At 40.4% G+C, this 25,536-nt stretch overlaps 1 protein-coding gene across 2 annotated transcripts in view; it reads left to right on the forward strand.

The window, feature by feature from the left end:
* The first annotated feature begins 21,749 nt into the window (after positions 1–21,749).
* LOC307123689 (B-cell receptor CD22-like) overlaps positions 21,750–25,536 on the forward strand; it is a 129,398-nt gene continuing 125,611 nt past the window's right edge. Inside the window, exons 1-3 of one of the 2 annotated variants that reach the window (XM_079812332.1) lie at positions 21,750–21,917; positions 22,221–22,297; positions 22,467–22,802. In XM_079812332.1, coding sequence (XP_079668458.1) covers positions 21,847–21,917; positions 22,221–22,297; positions 22,467–22,802 — 484 coding nt within the window. In that variant the 5' untranslated portion in view covers positions 21,750–21,846. The remainder of the gene's footprint in view (positions 21,918–22,220; positions 22,298–22,466; positions 22,803–25,536) is intronic. The other variant, XM_079812333.1, reaches the window with a different exon arrangement.

Here is a 25,536-nt window from a genome sequence, read left to right on the forward strand (position 1 = left end):
TGCACCTTTAGCTTTAGGTTAAAGGACTGTGTGTGGTTAACACTTTATTAATGCCCAGCAATGGCAGTGTCCCTCCCTCAATAGGCCTTAATACCAAATCAGATGGCAATTGAAACTAAAAAAGAGAGAAAAGAATAATTATTTTCATACTATTAACCCAAAGTTACTAAAGACAATTTATGAATATATTCAATGAATAACATCTGAAACTGCACAAAGGTATGCTATAAATAAGAAACCATTACATCTCTCTCTCTCGCTCTCTCTCTGAGCAGAGTGCATGCTGGGAGCCAGTGTAGTGGAGTGTGTGTGAGAGTGTGGCTCGTGTTGAGTTACTTGTTTTTTTTGCTATCTTTTGTTTTACTTTACTGACTTTGTTTGTTTAGTTTTTCTTTTTTTTTTTTTTGAGGGGGTGGGTGAGCGTGAGCGTGGGGCATGGCGACTCTAGGAGCGCATGCTTTGAGCTGACGCGTCGCCATGGAGTCAAAGTGGCGTCTGCAGTTAATGTAGAAAGTTGTTGTTTGGCTGTAGGAGAAGTTGTGGGGTATGACAATATCTTGTCTGCCTCAAGAATGAGTGGTGCTATTGTCATTTTTTTAAAGGGTTAGTTCACCCAAAAATGAAAATTCTGTCATTAATTACTCACCCTCATGTCGTTCGACACCCGTCAGACCTCCGTTCATCTTCGGAACACAAATGAAGATATTTTAGTGTAAATCTGATGCTCTGAAAGGCCTCCATTGGCTCAATGGCACTTTACACTCTCAAGACCCTTAAAAGACACTAAAGACGTCGTTACAAAGTCCATCTCACTACAGTGGCTCTACAATAACTTTATGAAGTGACGAGAATAGTTTTTGTGCGCAAAGAAACCCTAAATAACGACTTACATAGTGATGACGATTTCAAAACAAGGCATCGTGAAGCTTCGAAGCGTTATGAATCAGTGAGCCGAATCAGCGGTTTGAATCGCCAAATTTCAGCAGTTTGACACGCAATCCGAATCATGATTCGACCTGGCCAAGTCTGGGATCAACGGTCTGTGTGACAGAGAGCGAAGGATCGGTCATGTGATCTTCTGTGAAGGAGGATCTGGCGCTGACGTACAGGTCAGAGGTCGTGGGCTTGGGCTCAAGAGTGGGGTCTTCAGTGGGGTCAGAGATCTACAGGAGAGACAGAAGGACACACACATGGTGAGCTCATGTTTTAAATGCTGACTGTAATGTTTAGAGGATCTTCACTGGATCTAGAACTGAAGAATCAGGTGTTTGGACACGAGACTCGTGTGTCTTACCTGGGACCCAGAAAAAAAAGTGTTTTGAATTTAGTATTTTTTCATAACATTGTTTAGAGCATAAGAAACAAATGGAAAAAAAAACATTTTTTTTAATTTATTTTTTTATTATGATATGTCCTCTGTAGTTGACACCAGGAATGAATTGTTTAAAAAATAAAATGACATGAAATTGCATGTATAGGCAAAAACAATGGGATTCATTTTTAATTCACCAATCAATTTTTAGGTTTCAGGATTTTTTTAAACAAACTTTGTTTAAAGATGATTCTGAACTATGTTATTAAAGATATAACGAAATGCATTGATATACCACTTTACTTTATGAAATGTGTGGGTAAAATGGCCAAACTTGGATTTTCCCATTCAATACAATATTATGTATCTATTCTCTGCATCTAATTTACATATTAATGTGTTCTTGGTGCAACATGTAATGGAAAAAGAAGTGTAAAAATGCGACAACTAATTGGCAACATTTTCATACTAATATATAATATTTCATAGGAATATTGATTTGTAATTTCTTTCCCTATTCATTTCTCCAAAATGCCTGATAAACATGATCTAAGTCCTGGAGTTCACTACAGTGGACATGTATGAAATCAATGCCCTGTTTTGTAACAGAAAGTCATATTTGATTAGAAACCCCAAAACATATTCCTGAGAAGTTGATTTACATCAAACAATTTGAAAATTAATCCGATTTAAATTATAATGAAAAAATATTATCATATTTCCATTAGATTGCTAAACAATAATGTCAGCCGTTTTTAAAGACCAATAATCTGTTGTTGTCCTGATGAAACCTCCAAACATTTGGTATCTCTGCAAAGCCCCGGATGTGCACTTTACAGGACATCCAGACTGTGACATGTGACATGTATGATGTCAGAGAAATCCCCTAAAATATAACGTCCACAACAGTGGACAAAAGTCTATTTGTGGGTCCCAGGAGGATACTCACTGAGCAAAGGCGTACGTTGAAAAGACGTCCACTGAGGAGCCAGAATGAAAGTTTTTATGACGTCTGTTTTTGACGTGTTCTGCACATCCGATATAGACGCTCATGGAACCTCAAGGTTAAAAACTAGTTCAAATTGTGGACATATTTCCCATTTGTAATTGCAAAGCAACTCACAGACAGTGTGTGTTTGTCCAGAAATCATGAAAATAAAAGAAACTTAGCTCACACCTTTAGACACTTTAGACAACTTATCATCTGTAATTCACACATCTTTGGATCGTGAGAGAATCGTGGGATTCAATCCAGGATCTTCTTGCTGTGAGGAGACAGTGTTTCCCACTGAGACACTGGAGCTGCCCTTAACCCATTTAATCCCAAATTTTTCCCAGACACAAAAATATCCAAATCATGTGTCATTAGTATCCCTTTGAAACAATCAATCATAATTTTTAGAAATTTTCATGGAAAAGTGTGTGAAAAAGTGTGTTTTATGATCGGTCACAATTGTGACCGGTGGGAAACTGTTGTATCAACTATTGGACAGACTGAATAGGTCTATTTGACCTGTGCAGTGTGTTTGTGAGTGTGTTTCTGTCTCTCTCTCTCTGTGTGTGTGTGTGTGTGTGTGTGTGGGGACTGGTAATCCCTACGTTATGGGGACAAAATGTCCCCACAAAGATGGCAATATCCGAAATCCTCGTCCTTGTGGGGACATTTTTAGGTCCCCATGAGGAAAACATCTTATAAATCAGACTAAGTGATGTTTTTTGAAAATGTAAAAATGCAGAATGTTTCCTGTGATGGGCAGGTTTAGGGGCAGTGTGTGTGTGTGTGTGTATAATAAATAATAACAATTTGTTTATAGCCTCAATAACCTTGTGAATCCACTGTATCGGGACTAATAGCAATAAAATAATCACTTATCCTGAAAGATGATAAAACAGCAGGTGCACATTGTTTTGAGAAAATATTGCTCATAGTCACACACAGACATCAAGATTTTGCATATGATTCACAACAACGGTGACAATCATAAGAAAAAAAACTTCATGCTGCAATGCATGATGGGTAGCTTCAAAGTACAAAACTCGTGCTTGATTGTCACCGTTGTTGTGAATCATATGCAAAATCTTGATGTCTGTGTGTGACTATGAGAAATATTCTCTCAAAACAATGTGCACATGCTGTTTTATCATCTTTCAGGATGAGTGATTTGTTTATTGCAATTGGTGTCAATACAGCAGATTCACAAGGTTATAGTATATAAACAAATTATTATTTGCCAAACAAGAACATAAAACTCAAAAGCACAACATCAGATTCTAGACTTCTGATGATTTAGTCATCAACAAGGAGCTGACAACACCTGAAGTCACTTTATCTTTGCTTTCTCAGCCATAACTATTGTGTTTCACACACACACACACAGTTACAGCAGCCAAAGAAAAGCTAACTCAAGTACAGGGACCAAGAGCCCAACTAAAGCAAATGCTTCCCACCACAATGGTGACTTTAACCATAAACATCAACATCTAAAGCTCAGTTAATTCTCAGTAAGAGCTTCTGAAGACGTCTGACAGAAATAGTCAAAGTGTGTCTTATGTCTGTGATTAAGGGCAGCTCCAGTGTCTCAGTGGGAAACACTGTCTCCTCACAGCAAGAAGATCCTGGATTGAATCCCACGATTCTCTCACGATCCAAAGATGTGTGATTTACAGATGCTAAGTTGTCTAAAGTGTCTAAAGGTGTGAGCTAAGTTTCTTTTATTTTCATGATTTCTGGACAAACACACACTGTCTGTGAGTTGCTTTGCAATTACAGATGGAAAATATGTCCACAATGAGCACATTTGAACTAGTTTTTAACCTTGAGGTTCCATGAGCGTCTATATCGGACGTGCAGAACACGTCAAAAACAGACGTCATAAAAACTTTCATTCTGGCTCCTCAGTGTCCACTTTTGGACATTGCTCAGTGGGTACTCTTAATATCTCTGTACGGCTCATAGCGGCTGTAGGAAACATCTCTGCATGCAGGAAAACACTGAGAATAATTGAGATCATCTCACCTGATGAACAGCAGATCTTTTTTTCATCCTTTTAGTAAGACTGTCAGAAGAAAGATGAAAAAACAGCACATTTCAATATGTGTGTATATAATATGTCATAAAATAACCACTTCACACAGCATTTTTGAAAGGAACTTCTTACCAAATGTACATGACCAAAGCTCCTGATGCTCCACCGAGTAAAAGAGCAACACCAGCAGCAACACCAGCAATAACACAGACCGCTACAAACGAGAAACATCTGACGGCTGAAATACACACAAACACACACCACATGTTTAACAGGATTAGTCAACACAAAATATACTGACAAATAAGCGCTGGGACTATTTTCAGGCGCTGTGTAATATCATTGCGCCGCTGGACTCATGGGACGGCTCACAGCTCTTGATCATTACGCAGGAATGAGAGTATAGTTCCTAGACATATCGGCCTAGAAAATCACAACTTTTCATTTTCCGTCGGTCTTAGTACACGATGAAACTTCACACATCACAACATGTAAACAGTAAAATGTTGGCGTTATTTTGTCACTTATTGAGCAGTAGGCTAGCTGGAGCCATTTACCTCCAGTCTTTGTGCTAAGCTAGGCTAGCGGTGGGTGCGTCAGACAGAGTTATGGCACAGAGATGAGAATGGGATGTATGGACTTATCTAACTCTGGGGGAATAAGCTAAAGTCCCAAAAAGTCTGCGTGTTCCTTTAAAGGTTGGTCCCCTAAAGGTCCTGCAAACGTTATAGTTTAGAGACCTAGAGGGAACGTCCTATATAATGGTCCCCTAAACATTCCCAGAACGCAAAATCCTCAGAGTTAAAATCACTGAAGAAAACAGAAACACAACAACTACAACTGACTTCCAAAGAAGACATTAAATCTTTGAAGATACACAGCAAAATCCCCAGTGTTAAATTAACACTCCTCAGTGTACATATGTGTCCACACTACAGGGTGTTAAAAGTAACACTTAAGAAGTGTTAAAGTTAATGAGATAATTAAGTGATGATTGACCATTAGTGATGAGAAACACAAGAACTACAACTGACTTCAGCCACAGCTTTAGATGAAATCAACTGAAGATAAAAGAAGACATTAAATCTCTGAAGATCTCAGCAGAGGAGGATTAAACAACTCCACAAACAGCATTACCAGCTTCACACATTACTAACCAGACTGACTTTATTTCTGTCAGACGTCTACAGAAGCTCTTATTGAGAATTACTTTTTTGTTTATTTAGTGTTGAAACTTTTTAATGTCACCATCATGGTGATCAGTGTTTTCTTTTGTTGGGCAGTTTGGTGACATTTTAATGTTAGTGTTTCTCTGGCTGCTGTAACTGAGTTTGCAATGGCAAGAAAAGCAAGAGTAAACACAATCAGATGCTGTTGGCTGCTCAGTGATAAGAATATGATCATTGTATAGTGATTTAAATCACTGATTAACTTTGAATTTACTGTGAATCCAGGAAAGATCCAGATCGGTTTTAATCAATAAAGCTGAATATGTTTTAAAGCAGATTCTACACTAAGCACTTCTAACTCCTGCGAGAGAAACTCACACACAGACATCAAGAATCAGCCTATGAATCTCAACAATGGTGACATGCTTCATGCCTCAATGCATTCTGGGAGCCATGGATGAGTTTTGCATGATGCATCCAGAATGCATTGCGGCATGAAGCATGTCACCATTGTTGAGATTCATAGGCTGATTCTTGATGCCTATGTGTGAGAAAATCTCGCAAGAGGTATAAGTGCTTATTGTGTGATTTGTTATTAAACCGTAAAACAAGATTTATGTACATGTTTTAAACATTGATCAGTTTATCTGATGAAAACACTGCTGGATCTCCTGCTGTAGAGTCACAAGGCTACTATAATCCATGACTCTCAGGAGATCAGCAAATAAGGCACCATATGATGATAACAACTGTATCATACACAACAAGCCAACATCATCTGTCATCATCAATTTTCGCTTGCTGTTCTCACTGTAACAAACAGATACAGCAGACAGAGAGAAAAAAAATACTGACAAGTCAAGGGTCAAGAGCCCAACTAAAGCAACACTGATCACCATAATGGTGGCGTCAAACAAAACTATTATTTTCAATAAATCATCAACATCTAAACCTCAGTAAGAGCTTCTGTAGACGTCTGACAGAAATAAAGTCAGTCTGGTTAGTAATGTGTGAAGCTGGTAATGCTGTTTGTGGAGTTGTTTAATCCTCCTCTGCTGAGATCTTCAGAGATTTAATGTCTTCTTTTATCTTCAGTTGATTTCATCTAAAGCTGTGGCTGAAGTCAGTTGTAGTTCTTGTGTTTCTCATCACTAATGGTCAATCATCACTTAATTAATCACTTAATTATCTCATTAACTTTAACACTTCTTAAGTGTTACTTTTAACACCCTGTAGTGTTGACACATATGTACACTGAGGGGTGTTAATTTAACACTGGGGATTTTGCTGTGTACTGAAAACATAAAGTGATGCAGAAACCCATGTTTTGTAATTAATATAATTTGAATATTGATATTTTTAAAGGAAACGATACCCAATAAGTATCTTGTGAGTGTTGATCAAAACTGCAGTATCGATGTGCCCATAAGGTTTGAACAAGAACATATGAGACGATCACTAATAAAACTGAACATTTAAAGGGAAAGTTACAGGAACACAAACGACAGAATAACTGAAGCTGATAATATTGAGCACTTTGAGAACAAAAACAAACTGTCAATCATCAGTGGCTCCGCCCACAGAGCTCAGGATTGGCTCCTCTGAGCTCCGCCTCTTCCTGTTGATCTGAACACACAATAAGATGAAGAAAGACTGAGTGAAGTTCATCAACAACATTATTAAACCTTTCTCCAGAATCATAAAGCACTCACACTCGTGCTGAAGAGAGTTTTATTGATTATATTGAGAAGAGCTGCAGGTTCTGACACTTACTGATGGATTCTCATGTTCAGAAAAGCTCTGATGCTGCATTCACACCAAACGCGAATTGAGCGTCAGGCGCGAGTGATTTCAATGTTAAGTCAATGGAAAGGCGCGTTGACGCGCGTCTGGAGGTCCCGCGGCGCGGGAGGCGCGTTACGCGCGGCGCGAAGGACGCGAATCCGCCTCATTCGCGCGTCCAGTTCGAATTGAGCGTCTTGCGCGATACGCGCGTTACACGCGAATGGTGCTTTTGTGCATTCACGCGTTTGAAGCGAATTCGCGTCTGACGCCCGAGTTGAAAAATTTGAACTTTGGCGTCAATTCGCGCCGCGTTAACCAATCAGGAGCCTGCTCACTGCTGTCACGTGGTAAAGTGACGTGTATGAGAAACCCTGCATAAATTGAAAACAGTACTATTGTGTCACAAAATGTAGTTTTAAGACGTTTTCAGGTGCGAATGTAGTTGTTTAAAGCTCAAATCTGTGGTTTATTTATAAAGAGAGCGCCTATTTAAAAAAAATAATCTTGTGTTTTTGGAGTTGTGAGATCCAGGCTATCACCGGGCAATCACTGCTCATAACCCCTGCGAAGGCAGCCTTTCCTCGGCCAGTCCTTCTGCTGCTGCCGCTGGCTCTGATGTCCTGTAGTGGTGCATCTTGTGTGGATCTAACGGGCGATCTTTGCTCTCATGAATATATAATTTGTTGTCTGCCAAATCGTTTTGACTGAGGGCAAAGAGAAGTTTTATAACTTTATATTTTAAGGATATTTAAACATACATGCAGTGAAGATAATGTAGGAGTTGCCTGGACCACATTTGTGTGGCTATTAATGCTTAATATATATGTTTAATGAAAATGAAAAGAGGCAGAGTGGTGTTTTATGACATATTTCTCCTGGAGTGCCTTGAACGCGCGTCAATTTCGCTTCCAGCGCTCGATTTCTACGTGCGTCCAATTCTCTGCTGACGCGCGAATGCATTCAAAATGTACGCGCGTGAAACTAGACGCGGTAGACGCGATTTTGACGCTCAATTCGCGTTTGGTGTGAACGCAGCATAAGGATCAAGAGTCTTCAGGAGGTCTGGGATCAACGGTCTGTGTGACAGAGAGCGAGAGATCGGTCATGTGATCATCTGTGAAGGAGGATCTGGCGCTGACGTACAGGTCAGAGGTCGTGGACTTGAGCTCACCATGTGTGTGTCCTTCTGTCTCTCCTGTAGATCTCTGACCCCACTGAAGACCCCACTCTTGAGCCCATGTTTTAAATGCTGACTGTAATGTTTAGAGGATCTTCACTGGATCTAGAACTGAAGAATCAGGTGTTTGGACACGAGACTCGTGTGTCTTACCTGGGACCCAGAAAAAAAAGTGTTTTGAATTTAGTATTTTTTCATGTCATAACATTGTTTAGAGCATAAGAAACAAATGGTAAAAAAACATTTTTTTTTAATTTATTTTTTTATTATGATATGTCCTCTGTAGTTGACACCAGGGGCCCGTTCTTCGTACGTTGCTTATTACATCCGAGATCAAATGACTCATCCAAGATGATATCATCGTGCTAATCATAATCCGGCTAATTGGGTTCTTCGAACACACCTGTTGTTTATGATTAGTATCGCTGGATTGAGATATCTGAGATAATTGCGTGTTCATGCGTTGGTTTAAAAGGGGATATGTATCGATAGTAGAAACAATGATCAGCAACACTGTTATTGGCTGTTCAGCATGGCCAAAGAACGTGCTCAGTTTTTCACGCAAGCAGAACAAGACCTTTTAATGGAAGGTTATGCCGAATTTGAATGTTTAATTAAAACGACAGGGAACACCTCAAAGTCTGCAAAAGCCAGGAGAGAGGGCTAGCAAAAAGTAGCAGACAAATTAAATGCGTAAGTGCTGTCCATGTTAGATGTTTCTATCACTTTATGCAGTATGTATTTTTGCACTTTAATAATTTCATGTTTACTTTGTTCTTTTATGTCAGAGCCACCACGGGACCCACTAGAACATGGGAACAAGTAAAAGTGAAGTACAAAAATATTCTACAAAATGGTAGCCTTTACATCTTATACTGTCTTTTAGGGCTGGACGATATATATTGTGAGATTGTTATGCGCATCTCATCAGTAAAGCCGGTTAATTGATTAGTAGTAAATCGCCTTCACCTGCTTTCAGATGGAGCGGCATTTACTACAAAGCTAAAACTCCAGTGTTAAATTAAGAAAGAAGTTAGAGAAGTTAATGAGATAATTAAGTGATTAATTTAGTGATGATTGATCATTATTGAAGACACCTGATGTTAACAAGTAGAATCTCTGAAGGAGAAAATCATAAATTGTAAGCCACCGTTATGGGGATGGGTGTGTGCATTAGTTGGGCTCTTGACCCTTATGTTATTAACTTTAGATTTTGTTTGTCTGCTGTTATTGATTTATAACAGTCAAATTAACAAAGAAAAGTGATAAAATATGATCATATAACACCAATTTTATCATCTCTACACTGGTTACCTGTTAAGTTCCGTGTCAATTACAAAGTATTGCTACTGACCTATAAAGCCCTAAATGGTTTAGCTCCAGTGTATTTAACGGATCTTCTATCGCCCTACAATCCATCGCGCTCTTTAAGATCACTAAACTCGAGGCTTCTGGTCATTCCTAGGATATCTAAGTCCACTAAAGGAGGGAGGGCATTTTCACATTTAGCTCCTTAACTCTGGAATAGTCTTCCTGATATTGTTTGAGGTTCAGACTCGCTGTCCCAGTTTAAAACTAGATTAAAGACGCATCTCTTTAGCCAAGCATTCACATTATAAATACGTTTTATACTACAGTTAAATCGCACCAACAGCATTAATATTCTGAACAGCAGCTATGCTAATTATTTCCCATCTGCTTTTCTGTTGTTATCTCGGGACACTAGTCCCGAGGTAACTAGTTCGTCAGCTCCAGTTTGTATCCAGCCTCTGATGGAGACTTCAGATGCCCCTGTGATGAGACGACTCGACGCCTGTGAAGAGACGACTCGACGCCTGTGAAGAGACGACTCAACGCCAGCGTTGTTATGGCCTAAATTAATACATGATTGATTAACTTATTCTAACATTTTTCTTTAACATTCTCTTTCTAACGTTTTTCAATGTACATTTATGAAATGCAATTTCTGTAAAGCTGCTTTGAAACAATGTGTATTGTGAAAAGCGCTATACAAATAAATTTGAATTGAATTGAATTGAACATTTACAACTAACATTTTGCCATCACACAGCAAAATCCCCAGTGTTAAATTAACACTCCTCAGTGTACATGTGTGTCCACACTACAGGGTGTTGAAAGTAACACTTAAGCCCCCAGTTTCACAGACAATGCTTAAGCTAATCCTAGACTAAAATGCATGTTTGAGCTGTTTTAACTGAAAGAATCTTGCACTGAAAAATCTTAAAATATGTCAGTGGCATTGTTTTGTCTCAAGATGCACACCAGTAATGTTTTTTTCTTGGGCACGTTTATAAAAGTTACTTAAATGTCCTAATTGAACTAAGGCCTAATCCTGGCTTAGTCTAAGCCCTGTCTGTGAAACCGGGCCCATAAGTGTTAAAGTTAATGGGATAATTAAGTGATTAATTAAGTGATGATTGACCGTTAGTGGTGAGAAACACAAAAACTTCAACTGACTTCAGTCACAGAATCAACTGAAGATAAAAGAAGACATTAAATCTCTGAAGATCTCAGCAGAGGAGGATTAAACAACTCCACAAACAGCATTACCAGCTTCACACATTACTAACCAGACTGACTTTATTTCTGTTTTAATAAAATATTATTAAAAAACTATTTCAGTCAAACTGTATTTTAATAGTTACCATGCTGGTGATTAGTGTTTGCTTTAGTTGTGCTCTTGAGCCTTTCCTTTTTAACTTTAATGTTTTTCAATTGCTTGCACTGTGTGTTTATAAAACACATTTGATATGTGTGACAGTCATGGAATGACCACATCTCTAATCTGGACTATATTTGTGTAAATGAACTCTCTCTCACACGCACACAGAGACTGCTCATTGACATAAGAATTTCTTGTGGTTACCTATTGAAAGGCGCTAATGAAATACCTGTGTTTATTGTGCAGTATTGTTTGTCCCATGATTTTAGAGTTCCGACAGTGAAACAGTGTCTTCAGTTCTTGTCTTCAGTTCTTCAGTTCTGAATCTTCAGTTCCGCTAATGTGGGGACTGGACCGTTTAATAATTGAGCGTGGGTGTTTCAGGGACAACGCGGCCGAGTTGCTTCTGTTAGTATTCCTGTTCAATGCATATTAAATGAGATCTGTGATAACATAAGAGAAGATGTATTTGTTTTCAATGCTATGTCAACATGTTTCTCCTAGAATCTATATTTATGGGAAAATGTGTAAAGTGTTGTATGTGAGTTCGTCCCTCCCCATGGGGTAATGGTGCTGGCCACCAGTATAAATGTGTGTATTTGTTTAATGGAGTTAGTCTGTGTTGGTTGCTGCAGTGGAGAGTGTGGCTTGAGGGCTGCGGGTATTTCTTTTTTTTTTCTTTTCTTTTCTTTGTATTCTTTGAGGAACCTAATTTTTGGAAAAGATTGTATTTTGCATTCTTTGTTTTGGATTCTAATTGGATGTCTATTGAATACTTATTTTTCTAGTTTTTTTCTTATTTTCTGGTAATGGTATATTTTTGGGGTTTGGGTTATTCCTACTTTTCATGTTTAAAATAAATATTCATTTATACTTTAAACCTCTTGTAGTCACTCTGCCTTTGTTTAATTTGGCCACACCATTCCTTTTTGGTTGCGCATCGTGGGTGACCATTACATTATGGCAAGAATAACCAATAAAAACTGTGATTAGATGATGAGCATGACATTGATTATGGTTATAGTGGTGATCCATCCATCCATCCATTTTCTTCCGCTTATCCGGGGCCGGGTCGCGGGGGCAGCAGTCTAAGCAGAGATGCCCAGACTTCCCTCTCCCTAGACACTTCCTCTAGCTCTTCCGGGGGGACACCGAGGCGTTCCAAGGCCAGCCGGGAGACATAGTCCCTCCAGCGTGTCCTCGGTCTTCCCCGGGGCCTCCTCCCGGTTGGACATGCCCGAAACACCTTCCCGGGAAGGCGTTCAGGAGGCATCCGGAACAGATGCCCGAGCCACCTCAGCTGTCCCCTCTCGATGTGGAGGAGCAGCGGCTCTACTCCGAGTTCCTCCCGAGTGACTGAGCTCCTCACCCTATCTCTAAGGGATAGGATCCCAGCCACCCTGCGGAGAAAGCTCATTTCGGCCACCTGTATCCGGGATCTTGTCCTTTCGGTCATGACCCAAAGCTCATGACCATAGGTGAGAGTAGGAACGTAGATTGACCGGTAAATCGAGAGCTTCGCCTTACGGCTTAGCTCTTTCTTCACCACGACAGACCGGTACATCGACCGCATTACTGCAGAAGCTGCACCGATCCGTCTGTCAATCTCCCGTTCCATCCTCCCCTCACTCGTGAACAAGACCCCTAGATACTTAAACTCCTCCACTTGGGGCAGGAACTCTCCACCAACCTGGAGTGGGCAAGCCACCCTTTTCCGACTGAGGACCATGGCCTCGGATTTGGAGGTGCTGATCCCCATCCCAGCCGCTTCACACTCGGCTGCAAACCGCCCCAATGCATGCTGAAGGTCCTGGTTAGAAGGGGCCAACACGACAACGTCATCCGCAAAGAGCAGAGACGAAACCGTGTGGTCCCCAAACCTGACACCCTCCGGCCCTTGGCTGCGCCTAGAAATTCTGTCCATAAAAATTATGAACAGAACCGGCGACAAAGGGCAGCCCTGCCGGAGTCCAACATGCACCGGGAACAAGTCTGACTTACTGCGGACCAAACTCCTGCTTCGGTCATACAGGGACCGGACAGCCCTCAGCAAAGGACCCCGGACCCCATATTCCCCCAGCACCCTCCACAGGATGCCGCGAGGGACACAGTCGAATGCCTTCTCCAAATCCACAAAACAAATGTGGACTGGTTGGGCAAACTCCCATGAACCCTCCAGCACCCTGTAGAGGGTATAGAGCTGGTCCAGTGTTCCGCGACCAGGACGAAAACCACACTGTTCCTCCTGAATCCGAGGTTCCACTATCGGCCGGATTCTCCTCTCCAGTACCCTGGCATAGACTTTCCCGGGGAGGCTGAGAAGTGTGATCCCCCTATAGTTGGAACACACCCTCCGGTCCCCCTTCTTAAAAAGAGGGACCACCACCCCGGTCTGCCATCCCAGAGGCACTGTCCCCGACCGCCACGCGATGCTGCAGAGGCGTGTCAGCCAAGACAGCCCCACAACATCCAGAGACTTGAGGTACTCAGGGCGGATCTCATCCACCCCCGGTGCCTTGCCACCGAGGAGTTTCTTGACCACCTCGGTGACTTCAGCCCGGGTGATGGACGAGTCCTCCTCTGAGCCCCCAGCCTCTGCTTCCTCAATGGAAGACGTGACGGTGGGATTGAGGAGATCCTCGAAGTATTCCTTCCACCGTCCGACAACATCCCCAGTCGAGGTCAACAGCCGCCCATCGCCACTGTAAACAGCGTTGGTAGGGCACTGCTTCCCCCTCCTGAGGCGCCGGACGGTTTGCCAGAATCTCTTCGAGGCCAGCCGATAATCTTTTTCCATGGCCTCACCGAACTCCTCCCAGGCCCGAGTTTTTGCCTCCACGACCACCCGGGCTGCAGTCCGTTTAGCCTGCCGGTACCTGTCAGCTGCCTCAGGAGTCCCACAAGCCAGCCAGGCCCGATAGGACTCCTTCTTCAGCTTGACGGCATCCCTTACTTCCGGTGTCCACCACCGGGTTCGGGGATTGCCGCCTCGACAGGCACCGGAGACCTTGCGTCCACAGCTCCGAGCAGCCGCTTTGACAATGGAGGTGGAGAACATGGTCCACTCGGACTCAATATCTCCAGCCTCCCTCGGGATCCGGTCGAAGCTCTGCCGGAGGCAGGAGTTGAAGATCTCTCTGACAGGAGACTCGGCCAAACGTTCCCAGCAGACCCTCACAGTACGTTTGGGTCTACCGAGTCTATACAGCTTCCTCCCCCGCCATCGGATCCAACTCACCACCAGGTGGTGATCAGTTGACAGCTCCGCCCCTCTCTTCACCCGAGTGTCCAAGACATACGGCCGCAGATCAGATGAAACGACCACAAAGTCGATCATTGACCTACGACCTAGGGTGTCCTGGTGCCATGTGCACTGATGGACACCCTTATGCTTGAACATGGTGTTCGTTATGGACAAACTGTAACTAGCACAGAAGTCCAATAACTGAACACCACTCGGGTTCAGATCAGGGGGGCCGTTCCTCCCAATCACGCCCCTCCAGGTTTCACTGTCATTGCCCACGTGGGCGTTGAAGTCCCCCAGTAGAACGACGGAGTCCCCAGTCGGAGCACTTTCCAGCACCCCTCCCAGGGACACCAAGAAGGCCGGGTACTCCGCACTGCCGTTCGGCCCATAGGCACAAACGACAGTGAGAGACCTATCCCCGAGCCGAAGCCGCAGGGAAACGACCCTCTCGTTCACCGGGGTAAACTCCAACACATGGCAGCAGAGCTGGGGGGCTACAAGCAAACCCACACCAGCCCGCCGCCTCTCACCATGGGCAACTCCAGAGTGGTAAAGAGTCCATCCCCTCTCGAGGAGTGTGGTTCCAGAGCCCAAGCCATGCATGGAGGTGATTCCGACTATCTCTAGTCGGAACCTCTCAACCTCACGCACAAGCTCAGGCTCTTTCCCCGCCAGCGAGGTGACATTCCGTGTCCAGGGATCGGGTCGTCTAGGCCCCCGCCTTCGACTGCTGCCCGATTCGCTTTGCACCGGCCCCTTACGGTCCCTCCCGTGAGTGGTGGGCCCACGGGAAGGTGTCCCCACGTCGCTCCTTCGGGCTGAGCCCGGCCGGACCCCGTGGGGGAAGGCCCGGCCACAAGGCGCTCGCATACAAGCCCCAACCCCAGGCCTGGCTCCAGGGTGGGGCCCCGGCTGCGCCATACCGGGCGACTATAGTGGTGATCTGATATTAAATTTTATTTTATTCATAATAGTGACCATGTGATTCTACAATCTGAAATCAGAACTATTGTGGCAATCTGATAATATACTGGACTTAGATAGTTCTCAAAAAGGTTTTAATTTGTGCACAAACTAGACACACACAGACATCAAGAATCAGTGTATGAATCTCAACACTGGTGACAATCAATAAAAAGCTTCATGCTGCAATGCATGCTGGTCCACCAATCAAAACACCCCGATGAGTCCCAGCATGCATTGCGGCATGAATAAATTATGCATCTGAATTGATACAAATTTTCTTTGAATCTTACTAATTGCTTTTCCTTTCTTTTTATTGTCACCAGTGTTGAGTTTCATACACTGATTATTGATATCTGTGTGTGTCTAAATGATGCTGAAGTAGGGCTGGGCGATATATATCGTGAAATTGTTATGCGCATCTCATCAGTAAAGCCGGTTCCTTGATTAGTAGTAAATCGCCTTCACCTGCTTTCAGATGGAGCGGCATTTACTACAAAGCTAAAACTCCAGTGTTAAATTAAGAAAGAAGTTAGAGAAGTTAATGAGATAATTAAGTGATTAATTTAGTGATGATTGATCATTATTGAAGACACCTGATGTTAAAGGTCCCGTTCTTCGTGTTTTTTTGAAGCTTTGATTGTGTTTACAGTGTGCAATATAACATGTGTTCATGTTTCGCGTGTAAAAAAACACAGTATTTTTCACACTATTTACTTATCTGTATACCGCTGTTTCCACTGTCCTAAAAACGGCTGGTGATTTCCTTGTTCTATGAAGTCCCTCCTTCAGAAACACGTAACGAGTTCTGATTGTGCAAGCGGTTCCTGTGCTGTGATTCGACCACAGCTTAGCGCACGTGAAAGCGGTTCCTGTGTTGTAATTTGACAGCTGCTTAGCGCACGTTGGAAAGGTCACGCCTCTTAACAGAGAGATGTATGCGTTCAATAATCTCTACAGCGTCCCTGGGAAAGCCAAACAAAGGTGATTTGACTCCTGGATGAAAATAACAGCGTCTCGATGACATGGCGATAAACACACTCAACGCAACAGTTCCTTTTCTCCACGCGACCGTCCGCTTCTCCACGTGGGACAGCAACAAGACCGCGCCCCCTTTTTCGCGTTTCTTTGTGGGCGGAGGTTAGTCTGTTCTACTGCTCTACTGACGTAATTAAAGAAGGAAGTACCAGGATGTAGTCCAAGCCAGCCGTTCGCTGTAGGCTTTGAAAGGGAACTTCTGTTAAATAAAATATCTCGCTTGGCATTGAACTTTGAGCTTTATAATTTTACAGGTATTATTTATGCTCTAACAGCAACATTACACACTAACTAAAGTTTGAACAATGGAATCGAGAAGAAGGGGACCTTTAACAAGCAGAATCTCTGAAGGAGAAAATCATAAATTGTACACTGTAAAAAGAATACTGTGAAAAATACAGTAACTTGCTGGCAGCAATTAGCTAGTAAGTTGCTGTATTTCATTTCACAGTATTCTTACTGTAAATGTAATCGCAGTAACTTTAAAATTACTGTAATTTTTTTTACAGTAATAATCACAGTACTGTATTTGAACATGTATCTGAACATACAAAAAACACTTTTCTGAACAAACAAAACAATCAATATTTATTAAAATGTTTGGATAAAATTACTAATGTATAAAAATTTAATGATTTAAAAACAGCAGGATTTCAAACCTATATATTTTCTGAACATATACATTTTTTCAATAAGTTAACATTTCTCTGTGAACAATTAATTTCATTTCAACACTTTTCTGAGCAAACAAAACAATCAATATGTATTCAAATGTTTGGGTAAAATTACAAATCTATAAAAATTAAATTATTTAAAGGGATAGTTCACCCAAAAATTAAAATTGTGTCATCATTTACTCACCCTGTATGAATTTCTTTCTTCTGCTGAACACAAAGAAAGATATTTTGAAGAATGTCTGTAACCAGACAGTTGATGGGTCCCATTGACTTCCATAGTAGGAAAAAAATACTATGGAAGTCAATGGGACCCATCAACTGTCTGGTTACCGACATTCTTCAAAATATCTTTCTTTGTGTTCAGCAGAAGAAAGAAATTCATACAGGTTGAGGGTGAGTAAATGATGACACAATTTTCATTTTTGGGTATCTATCCCTTTAAAAACAGCAGGATTTCAAACCTGAATATTGTTTTTCTCCAAGAAGTTTTTTTTTTTTTTCATAACTATTATTCTTTTAAAACTTGACCTGGACTTCCTGGGCTGGAGTCTTCTACCCTGTAGAGGAAGAAATTCATTATTAATGTAAAAGTTTAAAAGCAAGACAGATGGGTTGATGACATATACATAAAAGTTTTAAATAAATATTAGTATTTTTTATATGCTTTGTTGGTGGTTTGTGGAGTAGCATCCCCTGGGGCTGATATTTTTTTTATAGCTTGAATAAAGATGTAAAATGTAAATTTATTTTCATTAACACAAATTGTAACATCTGTAAAAATAACCTATTTTTAAAAGATAAAATGTAAATATTCTTATGGAGTTGCAACTCGACTCTTATTAGACAGTATTGGTTTCTGTCATTTGCCATTACTTTAATATTTAATAACTGTCTACATGAATAATATTATAAAATTATACATGAATATCCCACATTTCTGCCACAATACCATGTTTACAGTTAGTGATACAACAGTGACATTTATGGTAAATGTTTGTGAGTTGTGAATGGAAAAGTATTCTAACTGGCTGGTGTTGTCACACAATGTTCCTCCTGTTTTTCATGTCAGTGTTGTTGAATCACCTTGTGTTGACGCTGTAAAACTGCATGATTTGAAAATGATGCTTGGCAGGCCTAAAGGGATAGTTCACTTTAAAATGAAAATGCTATTATCATATACTCAACCTCAAGTTGTTTCAAACCTGTATGAATTTCTTTCTTCTGCTGAACACAAAAGAGGACATTTTGAAGAATGTCGGTAACCAAACAGTTAACTGGAGCCAGTGACTTCCATAGTATTTTTTTTTCCTACTATGGAAGTCACTGGCTCCAGTTAACTGTTTGGTTACCGACATTCTTCAAAATATCCTCTTTTGTGTTCAGCAGAAGAAAGAAATTCATACAGGTTTGAAACAACTTGAGAGTAAATTTTAAAGTGAACTATCCCTTTAATAGACAAGTTGCGGGCCACCCCTGACTTTCAACCACCAACTACCCACCCAAACTGGCGTCCAGTTATTCCAAGGTATTCAAGGTAAAAATTAAAAGTCTCACCTGGTATTAGTTGTTCTGCCAGTCATACTCAATGAAGTCCCCGATGAATGATGCCACGTGTGGATTGAGGCACTCGGTTTTTTTTTTTTTTTTGGGACCACCTTCCCAGTTCGTCTGCTAATCTGGACCTTTGAATTAATCAAATAAAAGACGTTATAAATGTAATTTCGCCAGATAAGACAAATATTAATACAATATATGCTCCCAAAACTTAAAATTAGGCTATTAACAATTTAACGTTATAGTTTCTGCAGCTTGAAGGCAATGAAGTTCAGAAAAATCATGAAATTATTAAAAATATGTTAAGTAACGTACCTTAACAGATAGCTGCTACCTCTAGCTGCGTTTTCTCGGCCCGCTTAACTTCAATGTCTGATTCCTCAGGCGGCAACAGCAAGCAAGAGAAAAACACGAGAGATTATTAAACGGCTCCGCGCCAATAAATACAAAAAATTACACCATTTTAAATTAATGTCATTTCACAATGCTAACGTTAGTCTTTAATCAAATTAAAGACGTTAAAAATGTAATGTTGCCGGATAAGACAAACCTTAATACAGTACAGCCCATGCCATGCTCCCAGTTTGAATAGCATTTCACCAATCTCGTTTCTGGGGGTTTACGTTCAGAAAAATTATGATGAATCACTATGAAAAATATATTAAGTCTTAGGCCTAACGTACCTCAGCTGCGTTTTCTTTCAACTCGAGACCGTCGAGAGTCGGCAGGCTTGACTCACTGCCTCACGCCGCACGTGCAAGTGGCGACAGAAAAAAAAGTGATCATATTATGTGACGTATCTGCACCAAAAGAGATCACAAACACAATTCCAATTTAATTTTTATTTAACAATGCTATCCTTCTATAAACTAATGACGTTATCAAATGTTGCCAGACTAGAAAATATATCGAAATCATACAGAAATATCTATTTGTGGTAATAAAATTATAAAATGCACACACAACATGAGACGAGTTTACTACGAAGTGTGCTGCTCATTACTCTTTTCTCTCTCAGTGCACTCTTAAAGTTGAACAAACAGGTGACTTTACAAGAGTAAACTTTGGAAATAAATTATGTTACCTTTCTGAAGTAAAAATTCAGATGAAAGTGGTAAATCTCGTAGCTTTCCTTGGCTGAAAAAAACATCTTCTAGAAATTGCTGTATTGTGATTCACAGGGGAAAAAAAATACTGTAGAATTTACCCACCGTTGAAAAAAGACCATGATGCTTTGCAGATCTACAGCAACATGCTGTATACAGGTTCTACAGTAAGTATTTGCTCATTTTACAGTAATAATGCTGTGAAAACTACAGAAATTTGTTACAGTGTAAGCCACCGTTATGGGGATGGGTGTGTGCATTAGTTGGGCTCTTGACCCTTATATTATTAACTTTAGATTTTGTTTGTCTGCTGTTATTGATTTATAACAGTAAACTTAACAAAGAAAAGTGTGATCTGATAGTGTGGGCTATGTTTTGACATAATCATGCTGTGATCAGAAAAATGAAACTTTTTGAGATTGAGTAGAGTTTGGTTTTACATTGTTAGCAGCAGCGTTGTGATTTTACAGCAGGTGATTATCATTTTTTCTTATAATCCAAAATATTTAATAAACATCGTTCCGATCAAAAGACTTTCAAAAAAATTAATTTAGAAACACAGACATCAATAATCAGCCTGTGAGTCTCAACAATGGTGACAATAATAAAGCATGTTGCAGTGGCTACCACCAATCACAACTCATTAATGGATCCCATCATGCATTGCGGTATGAATAAATTATGATCTGAATTGTCTATGTAATTTACTTTTCCTAATTGAATATTCTGCTCGTCACCATTGTTGAGATGCATAGACTGAATCTTGACGTCTGTGTGTGCCTAAAAGAAATACTTTTTTTTAAAAAACAACTTTTAAGAAATCCTTTATATTATATCTAAAATTTCGTATATTTATGCAGAATCACAGTTATGCTGTAAACAACAACATAAATCAAAAACATAGTTCAAATGATGATTGTCATAATATAACCAACAGATCACTTTTTATCTTTGTTCTTCTGGCAGTTATAACTCAGATACAGTAGCCAGACAAAATCTAAAGTTAATAACATAAGGGTCAAGAGCCCAACTAAAGCAAACACCCATCCTCATAACGGTGGCTTACAATTTGAGATTTTCTCCTTCAGAGATTCTGCTTGTTATCATCAGGTGTCTTCAATAATGCTCAATCATCACTAAATTAATCACTTAATTATCTCATTACCTTCAACACTCTTAAGTGGACTCATATACACTCCCAGGAGTGTTAATTTAACACTGGAGTTTTTGCTGTGTACAAAGAGCCGTAGTTAACTGACAAGCTGAGCCATATCGCAGGCGATACGTCCGCGATATTAATGCGATATGGCTCAGCTTGTCAGTTAACTACGGCTCTTTGTAGTAAATGCCGCTCCATCTGAAAGCAGGTGAAGGCGATTTACTACTAATCAATTAACCGGCTTTACTGATGAGATGCGCATAACAATCTCACGATATATATCGCCCAGCCCTAGTTTAAAGGATGGAGCTAGACGGTCCAACCACACCCTAACCGACCCATAACTCCATCCCTCCACCCATAGATCCACAGAGGAGCAGCTGGAGGTCATTTGGCTCTGCTGTGAGCACCACTGGGCCATTTTTGGGAGTTATTAAATAGATCTGTTAGTGATGTAGTGTTTTTAAGACCATTAAAACTATTCTTCCTGGATCTGTTGTCGGTCTGGTATCTGAGAGCTTGAGTTGTCTGTCAGAAACTGGCACTGACCCACTTACACACAATGTAGTTGCTGATGGTTATGACTGTGTGTGTGTGTGTGTGTGTGTGTGTGTGTGTGTGTGTGTGTGTCATCCACCGCTTCATGTGTTAAACACAGAGTTTGAGTGAGAAAGAGGAAGTGACACTAAGAGCTGTAGAGAAGCTGCTCAGACGCTCCTGAGCCGTGATGAGCATCTTTACACTGTTCTTTCTCAAAGCAAACATCTTTCACATATTCTCTCACACAGATTTAACAATCGTGAGCTCCACAGAGATAAAGCTTGACGTGTGTTTGACATCTGCAGACATTAACTTTCTTCTCCAGTTGATCTTGTGTGGTTGAGATGGCGGTCACTCATAACAGGAAGAGCAAGGCCGACATTTATAGCTGCACTTCATAAAGTGTGAAAATGAGGCGTTGGACGATTAAACTGCGGATGTTTTTCTCACTTGGGCATCGACACATCGACACTGCAGAGCGGTAAGAACATTTTAACCATTATTTATATTAATTCAGTTCAGCTACGAGTGATATTTGTAAAACTGTTGTAGGTGAATGTTGGTTTGATGAAGTGATTCTGACTCCAGAAGCTCAATCTCTGCTGTAGATGTAAATATTGTGTGAAGCTCTTTAGACACACAAGGCCTGACATGAGAAACATCATCAGTTCACGTCAAGCCTTCAATGAGCCGTGGATTATTCTCAGATCATCGTGTGCTTCATCTGTCAAACAGAGTTTGTGATGTAGTGTGTCGATGATGCTCATAATGTCATAATTGTCAGTTTTCTGCTTGCAGAAGTCACTATGGTGTCGTCTCTCATAAAGTCTCTTCCTCTGATCGTAGTGATCATGACTGCGGGTGAGATACAGATATTTGAACTAAAGATGATTGAGCTCTTCACACTTATAAACGGACATGAATGTTTTGCTGTCAGATAACATAGAAATGCTCAAAAGTGAACAGATATGTTTTGTATATTGCTCTAAAACACATGAAAGCCTCTTCATTCCTCATGTCTGTGTTTCAGGGGTTGATGGTCAGCAGGATTGGGGAGTGAATTACAGCCCTTCATATGTTTGTGCATTAAAGAGATCATCAGTGACAATATCCTGCACTGCAACATATCCTGATGGTTATAAGGTCAAAAAAGTTTTCTGGACCAAAACTGTTGTTAGTGAACCACCTGATCTGTGTTCAGGGAAGAGAGGAAGAGTTCAGTGTGTCAGTAAAGATAAACACACTTCCAGTCTCACTTTGACGGCTGTAACAGAAGCTGATAAACACGTCTACTACTGCAGATTTACTACACACAGAGCGGATGGAAGATTTACGGGGATTCCTGGAGTTCAGCTTGACGTCACAGGTAAAACTAGTCAACTCTCAGAAATAGACACAGAAACACACAAACACACACATCAATACACACAGGGGCAGGGCCCAAGTGGACTATAATAGCTTCACACACTTGCCTTACTATGTTGCATTATTGCATTCTGGCGCCTCTGTTCTGCGATACAATGAGATGACTGCGCATGGATCTGTATACATGTGATAAGCGCTGTTAGCCGTTATTAAAAGCTACGTCCGCCATTGCATAGACTCGACTAATGCCTAGTTCACACTGCCCGATTTTAGCCCCGATTTTGACTCGCCGACAGGTTTTGCAAAATCGCAGACAAATGCCCGAAATCATAGGCAAATCGGTGCTTGTGCACGCGAGTGACAATCACGCAGTGTGAATGATCACATCCAGGGTGAATGGTTTCTTTTATTTTCATAATTTCTGGACAAACACACACTGTCTGTGAGTTGCTTTGCAATTACACAGCAAAATCCCCAGTGTTAAATTAACACTCCTCAGTGTACATATGTGTCCACACTACAGGGTGTTAAAAGTAACACTTAAGAAGTGTTGAAGTTAATGAGATAATTAAGTGATAAATTAAGTGATGATTGACCATTAGTGATGAGAAACACAAGAACTACAACTGACTTCAGCCACAGCTTTAGATAAAATCCACTGAAGATAAAAAAAGACATTAAATCTCTGAAGATCTCAGCAGAGGAGGATTAAACAACTCCACAAACAGCATTACCAGCTTCACACACTACTAACCAGACTGACTTTATTTCTGTCAGACGACTACAGAAGCTCTTATTGAGGTTTAGATGTTGATGATTTATTGAAAATAATAGTTTAGTTTGAAGTCACCATTATGGTGATCAGGGTTTTGTTAGTTGGGATCTTGACCCTTGACTTGAATTTTTCTCTCTGTCTACTGTAACTGTTTGTTACAGTGAGAACAGCAAGAGACAATTGATGATGACAAGTTGATGATAGATGCAGTTGTTATCATCATATAGTGCCTTATTTGCTGATCTCCTAAGAGTCATGGATTATAGTAGCCTTGTTGTGACTCTACAGCAGGAGATCCAGCAGTGTTTTCATCAGATAAACTGATCAATGTGTAAAATGTGTACAGTCTTGTTTTTTGGTTTAATAACTCATCACACAATAAGCACTTCTAACTCCTACGAGTTATTCTCACAGACAGACATTAAGAATCAGCCTATGAATCTCAACAATGGTGACATGCTTCATGCCGCAATGCATTTTGGGTGCATCATGCAAAACTCATCCATGGCTCCCAGAATGTATTGAGGCATGAAGCATGTCACCATTGTTGAGATTCATAGGCTGATTCTTGATGTCTGTGTGTGAGTTGATCTCGCAGGATTTAAAAGTGATTAGTGTACAATCAGTTTTAAAACCTATTCAGCTTTCCTGATTAAAACCGATCTGGATCTTTCCTGAAATCACAGTAAAAACAAAACTAATAGTATATTTCTCAGACTCAGCCGCAAGATCAGTGATTTAAATCACTATACAATTATCATATCCTTATCACTGAGCAGCCAAAAGCATCTGATTGTGTTTACTCTTGCTTTTCTTGCCATAGCAAACTCTGTTACAGCAGCCAGAGAAACACTAATGTGAAAAGTCATCAAACTGCCCAACTAAAGAAAACACTGATCACCATGATGGTGACATTAAAAAAAGTTTAAACAGAAAATCAACAAAAATGTAATTCTCAATAAGAGCTTCTGTAGACGTCTGACAGAAATAAAGTCAGTCTGGTTAGTAATGTGTGAAGCTGGTAATGCTGTTTGTGGAGTTGTTTAATCCTCCTCTGCTGAGATCTTCAGAGATTTAATGTCTTCTTTTATCTTCAGTTGATTTCATCTAAAGCTGTGGCTGAAGTCAGTTGTAGTTATTGTGTTTCAAGGTCAATCATCACTTAATTAATCACTTAATTATCTCATTAACTTTAACACTTCTTAAGTGTTACTTTTAACACCCTGTAGTGTGGACACATATGTACACTGAGGAGTGTTAATTTAACACTGGGGATTTTGCTGTGTAGCAGATGTTTAAAAAACCCTGTAATATCACTATTAGTAAGGGATCACTGTATAATATCAGTCTTTAAATGTGAGATATTTAAAGTGAACCTAAAGTATACTTGCAATAGTGTGATTTTAGCACAATTAAATATACTTAATGGATGTTTTGCAAAAGCGTTTAGTGATATTGCGTCCTTGTGTTCCTGCTGTACGTCATCATCAACTGTCGAAGTTCAATTACAATACTCAAGAACACATGTACAGAGGATGCACAAAAGTACCCGGATGTTATAAGATATATGAGTATATGAAAACAATGTCTACAATAATATGAAATAAATGTTTTAATAGGTTATGTTTGTGGTTATTTTGTGTTAGCCACTATGTAATATGCTGGTATGGTTAGTTGAGCAACAAGTTCGCAGCACATCTCAATTTCTGTTCTGTGTCCTCACAAACTTCTAAGCTCGTTCTTTCAAGATCACATAGCAAGACTGGTCTCCACGAAAACACAAGTCCCTTCTTTGCATTCCCAGAATTGCGAAACAGCCATCATTAAGAAATGTGCACTGTGCAATAAAGGAGTACTCCAAGATAATTATAATATTTATACCAGTAAGTCTCACGCAGGTCACTAGGGTTTACAATATTTGATGCTTTAATACTATCCAAAAAAAAATGTTACGGCCATT

Source organism: Gobio gobio, assembly GCF_949357685.1.
Source record: "Gobio gobio genome assembly, chromosome: 3".
Classification (NCBI taxonomy): Eukaryota; Metazoa; Chordata; class Actinopteri; order Cypriniformes; family Gobionidae; genus Gobio; species Gobio gobio.